General features: G+C 35.7%; 1 protein-coding gene across 1 annotated transcript; it reads right to left on the minus strand.

Moving 5' to 3' along the window:
- Positions 1–4,809: 4,809 nt before the first annotated feature.
- LOC129232864 (zinc finger protein 345-like) lies at positions 4,810–5,514 on the minus strand (the record flags this gene model as incomplete). Its single annotated transcript, XM_054866964.1, has 1 exon — positions 4,810–5,514. A coding segment is annotated over exon 1 (705 nt), but the record flags the coding sequence as incomplete, so codon positions are not given.
- Positions 5,515–8,169: the final 2,655 nt, after the last annotated feature.

Here is an 8,169-nt window from a genome sequence, read left to right on the forward strand (position 1 = left end):
CTTCTCAATGTCTATTACGGGTCATACGTTATCATTCCACGCTTAGCCTTCGTGAATAAACTGAAGGAGAGGGGAAGAATGAGGTCCCCGAACAAACATCAGCTATAGCTTGTTTAGCTTATACGTAAATCCAACACTGAGCATAAGACAATGGTTTTTCTTTATTGTGTATCCTCAAATGTCTACTCAAAGCTGAATGGCACAAAAAGGTTTTTTGACAAAAATGACAAGAATAACGTAAAGGGTCCATTATGAAAGTAATGAGCATAATGTTATTATGACGCGACGATAGATGGCAGCACGGTAAAACCGGCTGGGAAATGTGGTGCGGGATATGTCCTTTCAATGCATTCAGTCGTCAGTTGCTTTCGAGCAGTGTGAGCGGAGATAAGAGCCTCCGCTTGAAGAATGTTTTCAACTTTTGTAACATAACGCAATGGAGCGTTCGCTTGAACAATAATACGCCATAAAGTTTTGCGTGAAGTTTGGAAAAAATGCAACCGAAACATTCCAGATGCTGCAAGAAACCTTCAAGGACGATTGCATTTCAAGATCACAGTCTGGGAAGTGGCACAAGGCATTCAAAGAGAGCCAGGAGGAGGTCGCCGACGAACCCCGTTATGGATGTCCGCGGTGATCCCTCACCACCTTACAGTCCCTACTTAGCTTCATGTGACTTCTTTTTGTTTCCGCGACTCAAGAGAGAGAGAGAGAGAGAAGAAAGGAAAACAGTGGGGGAACCTTGGGAAACATCCAACACCATGTTACAACGTTCCTGAGAGGCATTCTTGGAAGAGTTTCAGGGTGCCTTTCAGGCGTAGCAAACACGTCTCCGCAAGTGTATTGATGCAGGAGGAATGTATTTTGAAGAATATTGAATATTTGTACAAATTACGATCAATAAATATATTTTGCCAGTAAATGCTCATTACTTTCATAATGGACCCTGTATGTATATCTTCGAATTCTGAGAAAATGCTTTTTCACAAAAATCACAGCAATATGGTTTTTTCTTTAGTATGTACCCTCAAATATTTGTTCAAGTTTGAACTCTGCGAAAATGACTTCTGACAATAATCACAACAATATGGTTTTTTCTTTAGTATGTACCCTGAAATGTTTGTTCAAGTTTGAACTCTGCGAGAATGACTTCTGACAATAATCACAAGAATATGGTTTTTCCTTCGTGTGTACCCTCAAATGTATTTTCAAAGCTGAACAGTCAGAAAATGTCTTTTTACAAACCTCACAAGAATACGGTTTTTCCTTAGTATGTGTCCTCAAATGTGTTGTCAACTTTGAATTCAGCGAAAAAGACTTCTGACAATAATCACAAGTATATGGTTTTTCTTTAGTGTGCACCCTCAAATGTGTTTTCAAACTTGAATTATGCGAAAAAGTCTTCTGACAATAATCACAAATGTACGGTTTTTCATTAGTGTGCACCCTCAAATGACCTTTAAAAGTTGAATTATGCGAAAAAGTCTTCTGACAGTAACCACAAGCATATGGTTTTTCATTTGTGTGCATCCTCAAGTGTTTTTTCAAAGTTTTATTAACAGAAAATGTTTTTTTACAAAACTTACAAGAATATGGTTTTTCTTTTGTATGCACCCTCAAATGTACCCTCAAATTATCACTCTGCGAAAAAGTCTTCTGACAATAATCACAAGTATATGGTTTTTCTTTTGTGTGAACCCTCACATGTGTTTTCAAAGCGTATAAGTCATGAAACGTTTCTTCACAAAGCTCACAAGTACTTGGTTTCTCTTTTGTATTTACTCTCAAATGTGTTGTCATATTTGGTTTATGTGAAAAATTCATCTCAAAATAATCAAGAGAATTTGGTTTTTCTTCCGTATGTATCCTCCAATGTATTTTCAAATTTGAAGCGTAACTTAACGTTTTTTTTTTTTTTCAATATTCACATAGCAATATTTTTTTTTCTTTTTTACAGCATGTTTATGGCTATCTTCCTTTCGTTCAACCGACAAGTTACAATTATCACAAAAATATTACTTTTAAATAGTGGTCTCAAATGCTATATTCTGTTTCAATTTCAATGGCTATAGAACTAGGGGAATCCCTGTACTTTGGCTTTCCAGCAGGTAGGTTCCTCTGAAAAAAAAAAAAAAAAAATTGTATGACATCATTGATGACGGAAAAATGACTGGTTTTCCATTAAAATTAGAAATTATCGTGAAATTTGTGGGGAAAAATTGTTTCTTTTGTAATGCAGAAACACAAAATATGTCTGATTGCTCTAACTAGGTTCCGGATAAATTTGTGCATTTATGAGATCCTTTTTCTTTTCTAAGAGTGGTTTTTTATTAAACATTTTGAGGTCATACCGAGACAGCTCAGAGTTTTTCACATTTGACACTTAAAACTATTGTTATGATGTAATGGTGAGACGTGATCTTTTGTAGTCTACTTTTCAAGTAAAAGTCAGAGAAAGAAAAGAAAAGCATGAAAGAAGGCTTAATGCATCTTAAAAATATCACGAAAAGCAAAAAAAAAAGTCAATAAAAAATAAAATAACTGAATAAATATAGAAAAATCAAAAATTGGAAAGTATGGTATTGAGATAGGGAAAAATGTTTGTCAGTCTGTCTCCCCCCTTCCCCCCCCCCCAAATAACTTTTGAGTGAACACTCCGACTCAGACAAATTTTGTTCGAAACATCTCGGCAAGGAAACCTCATTTCCACATTTAACTTTGAAAATTTTTTCTTTCAATTTTGAACAGTTCAAAAAAACCTACTGGGAAATTCAAGGCAATCCCGAACTTGGAGGTGAATTTGTTTCCAACAAACTTTGTAGGAAAAAGTTTTTGAAGAAAAGCATGTACAGAAAATATCTTTTTGATTTGAAAGGTTTTTCATTCAATTTTGAACAGTTCAAATCTTATAACATCAGTGCCTATGGCGAAAATAAAGACAATGAAGATCCTGAACTAAAAGGCGGATTTACTTCAAAGAAATTTTGTTGGAAATTCGGAAATAGTTCGATGACCAACTACCGACTCCTGACTCTTAGGATTTTAGGGCAGTCGACTCTGAACCAGACTCCTGTACTCGAAAATTAGTCGGTCTCCGATCACACGATTCTGAAGCTTTGGCAAAAATTTAGGAATAGAGGGGAAATAACACACCGCTACTCTTGGAAATTTAAAGTCTTGAGCTCCGACCACAACTCCTTTATCTCAAAATAAGTCCAACTCCGCAAACATTGGCAGAGTTGCAAACTTAGAGGGAAAGTGACCGATTCCGACTCCAAGTCTTTGAATTAAAAACCTTCGACTCCCAAATCTGACTGCTTAACCTCAAAACGAGATTGACTCCAATGCCACGTTTTTACTGTGAAATAATTATTGTTCATATGATTTGTTATTTTTACACTTAAGTTTTAATTTGTATTTAGTTTTTACGGAGAAATTCGGAGTCCTTTACGTTTTAGCATAAAGATAATAGCAGACGATTTCTTTTCTAATAATGAAAATTATTTTATTCAATTTTTAAACTTATTTTTTGGAAACAGGGAAAAACAAACTTTTTTATATGTATTTTTTTCAATGAGCCTATTATTTTAAATTCTTTTTGAAAACAATTACAGATTTTTTTTAAAATGCAAAAAAATATATATGTTACTCTGCTTAAAAGGTGCTGCTACTTTATTTGTTCGTTTATTTTTAATATATCTATTTTTTTAGATGGGCGAGTCATATTTTATTTCTAGAAGTCAGCTTAAAATGTTAAGAAGTTATGTTCGAAATAATTTGCAATTTTTTAGTTAACTTTGAGAATATTGATTAGATACTAAAAAGTCGATACTGGTATACGGGAAAGTAGGCTCGTTTAGTTCTGGATGGAGCTTCTTTTTGAATCAATCTTTCTAAATTTATTATTTTTAATTTAATTCTTTCATAAAAAAATGATTTAAAAAAATCACAAATGTTGATGTTGTAGAAACATCGATGTTTTGGGATCGACGCTTTTTCGATGTTCATGTTTTTGGATTTTAATTGAAGATTAATAAAATTTTCCCCAATTTTCTAGCTCGTAATTAAGTTTTCTTATGAAACTGCTCAAAAAAATTTTTTGCCGACATTTCATAAGATCAATTTTTCGGTGCAGAGCCAGAGGATTTTTGGGACGATCATTACAAGATGGTAAGAGACGACTGGAGTGTGAGAAAGTAATTCACAGTAATTTCGTTCCTCGCCAGAATGGGTTTTCAAATGTAATTTGAAGTTCTCAACGTGGCAAAATGCCATTGAAGATTATTCACAGGAATACGGTTTCTCGCCAGAATGGGTTTTCAGATGTAATTTGAAGTTCTCAACGTGGCAAAATGCCATTGAGTATTGTTTACAGAAATACGGTTTCTTGCCATAATAGGTTTTCAGATGTAATTTGAAGTTCGAAACGTGGCAAAATGCCACTGAAGATTATTCACAGGAATACAGTTTCTCGCCAGTATGGGTTCTCATATGACTCAATAAGTGTGAAGCGAGGGAAAATGCCTTTGAGCAATGCTCACAGGAATATGGTTTCTCTCCAGTATGTACTCTCAGATGTTTCTTTAAATCGGAAGCACCAGAAAATGTCTTTGAGCACTTTAAACAGGAATACGGTTTCTCTCCAGTATGTACTCTCAGATGTTTCTTTAAATCGGAAGCGTCAGAAAATGCCTTTGAGCACTGTACACAGGAATACAGTTTCTCTCCAGTATGTAATCTCAGATGTTTCTTTAAAGCGGAAGCATCAGAAAATGTCTTTGAGCAATGCTCACAGGAATACGGTTTCTCTCCAGTATGTAATCTCAGATGTTTCTTTAAATTGGAAGCATAAGAAAATGCTTTTGAGCACTGTACACAGGAATACGGTTTCTCTCCAGTATGTACTCTTAGATGTTTGTTTAAATCGGAAGCACTGGAAAATGCCTTTGAGCAATATTCACAGGAATACGGTTTCTCTCCAGTATGTAATCTCAGATGTTTCTTTAAATTGGAAGCATAAGAAAATGCTTTTGAGCACTGTACACAGGAATACGGTTTCTCTCCAGTATGTAATCTCAGATGTGTCTTTAAATAGGAAGCATCAGAAAATGCCTTTGAGCAATATTCACAGGAATACGGTTTCTCTCCAGTATGTACTCTCAAATGTTTCTTTAAAGCGGAAGCAACAGTAAATGCTTTAAAGCACTGAACACAGGAATACGGTTTCTCGCCAGTATGGGTTTTTAGATGTGTCTTCAAATCTGCAGCGCAGAAAAATGACTTTGAGCAGTGCTTGCAGGAGAACGGTTTTTCTCCAGTATGTACTCTCAAATGTTTTTTTAAATTGGAAGCGTCGCGAAATGCTTTTGAGCACTGAACACAGGAATACGGTTTCTCGCCAGTATGTACTCTCAGATGTGTCTTTAAATGGAAAGCACCGGAAAATGCTTTTGAACAATGTTCACACAAATAATTTTTTTCAGAGCCATGAAGGATCTCAGACTGATATGCCATTGCGAAAGAATGTAAAAAAAAAGGGTTTGTTCATAAAACTCCCAAGATGATGGATTTTTTTACTCAGGAGAAATTCCTCGTTTACGTTTTCCTGTGTGGACGAATAGATCTTTACTTAAGCAAAGCAATAATTACTGCTGCACGAATTCTAATGCATGCAAAGCTTGAGATATTTACCGGCAATATCGCGAACATTGAAATCGGACATCCACGGCCTGCACTTCGTCCAATATGCTTTAGTCTTCCGTTTGCTGCTGCATCTACAGGAATGTATGTGAACTTAAAATTGGAGAAATTCACCAGACGAAAGCGGAAACAAAGGTGGAGGCGTGTCAAAGTCCAGCACCATACTTGCTGCATTCCAACAGCATGTAATCTTGATTTAAGCTGAAAAGAAATGAAAAGAATTAAGAGTCACAGCACATTAAAATATATATACCTTTAAGCGCAAGCAGAGTGGTTAGGTTCTTAATATTCGAGTTTATCTGGTTTTGACCATGTTTTTTTCGTCAAGCCAAAAACTTGCCAGTTAAAATTTTCAAAAGCTTGTTCTATGAGCATTAACTGCTGCTGCCATGAAATTATGTAACAGCATTGAACCTTAATAACTGTCAGGAACCAGAGATAATTGTCCATATCAGAGAATACAGCACTATAGAGTATGCATTTTTACGAATTATACTTTGTTACAAAGTCTCAAATTTTGAGAAAATATTTCATTTAAAAAATGTTCACGTTAATGTATCATTTATGTTTTTTGGTGTAAGATACACTCTAACAAAAAAAAAAAAAAGACGCACCAATAAGCAATCATCCAATTGCTTCTTGGCGATTCGAAGATGCTGGCAAGGATGGGTGGAAAATGGCAGAGTTCAGCGTCAGGATGGTAGCTGTCGACCAAGCTACATAACAGATCGTGAGGACAGAGTGATTGTCCGATCAGCTGTCACAGCGCCTTCTTCATCTCTATCAACCATCAGACGTTCAACCCATTAAAACAGACGGTTGAGGCAGCGAAATCTTCGCTCGCGCCGACCATTACGCCACCTGCCGCCGACGCCTGCATACTGTCGAGTCATATTACAGTGGTGCATAGCTCGATCAGGTTGGAATGATGCCGACTGGGGACGCGTAGTCCTTAGCGACGAATCCCGTTTCCAACTGTGTCTTGACGATCATCGAAGACGTGTTTGGAGACACCCACGGCGGAGGGCGGATCCTGCTTTCACTATTGCACGCCGCACCGGCCCACAACAAGGCATTATGGTCTCCGTTGCCTTTTCCTTTGATAGCTGGACCCCTTTGGTCGTAATTAGAGACTAGCCCTTCTTTTCCAAACTCACTCCTTACGGGAGTGGATCGTTCCATTTCCCTTACAGGTGGGGAAGGTAGAGATTTTCGCTGCTCTCGAAGCAAACTAATGCGCACGCTCAGAAACTTTGCGCTGAAGAGCGGGGGAATTGTTTCTTTTCTATTCTGTGGCTACGATTTTGTTTACAGCGTGCTATTTTGCCATGTCTGACCATTTTAAAACAAAAAGGCCGTTTTCAGGGCCAACTTCAATTAATTTGTATGACGACTTGGAACGGATTTTGGATAATGAATTAATGGATACGGATCAAATATTGACTTCAGACAATAATGTTGACGACTCGGAACGGATTTTGGATGATGAAAGTGAACTGAAACATTAAGGTTATGACAGTAAATTACTGCACCTAAGCCAGGGCTAAGGCAGAACCTCATGCAATATAACATGTATTTGCATTAAGTTGATGATTAATGATGCAAAATGCTTACTTTAAAAGGAACTAAGATAGCATCTTTAGTTAAACATTTGATTGCGTATAAAATAATTTGGATGAACTTTAGTGATGAAAATGTTTTGGGCAGTTATTCATAAAAAAAAAGAATAAAAAATTGAATCTTAAATTTAGATAAATTCAATCAATAATATCTTTAATTATATATTCTAGTAGATTCTGTGTCATGATTAATCAAAGACAATTGATCAATCCTTTAAAATACAGCTAATACAAATACAAATCAAAATTTTCATAAAATTCTTAAACTCAATGTGTACTATAATCAAGTATTCATAAGTCTTGCTAAAAAATTCAAAAAATGAACCGAGTACAGATATAATAATTTTCAGTAAGCAAAATATACAGTTCATTTTTTGCTCTTTTTTTTTTTTGTTTGTTTGTTTGTTTTGCTAAAAAATTAATTAAGTAGAGAAGAAAGTGATTTTATAATAATAATGACTCAAAAGTACAATTAGAACAAAAGAAATGTAACTCGTAGGCAGGGCGCCCCAAACTTAAATTTCGGAGGGCAGAAATTCTTAATTTGCGGAACAGAATTCCAACTTGTGCCAAATGATTAAATACGGTTATACACATATCGATCTTATAAAAACGGATATTCTGACATTGGAAATCAATCTTGCAAAGATGTCGCCAAATCGTCGTTAGAGAATATTTGCCGAATAAGGAAAATTTTCCAGGAGTGAAGTAGTACCCCAGCTTGTAGAAAAATTTTATTTTAAAATATAAAAAACTTGAAAAGCATTATTGCTGTTTCAATTTGAAACCAGTAGATGGCGCGACTATTTTAAATTCAGGAAGAAATATTCTTCCTTTCCCCACCTGCAAT

This window comes from Uloborus diversus, unplaced genomic scaffold (assembly GCF_026930045.1).
Source record: "Uloborus diversus isolate 005 unplaced genomic scaffold, Udiv.v.3.1 scaffold_14, whole genome shotgun sequence".
In the NCBI taxonomy this organism is placed as follows: Eukaryota; Metazoa; Arthropoda; class Arachnida; order Araneae; family Uloboridae; genus Uloborus; species Uloborus diversus.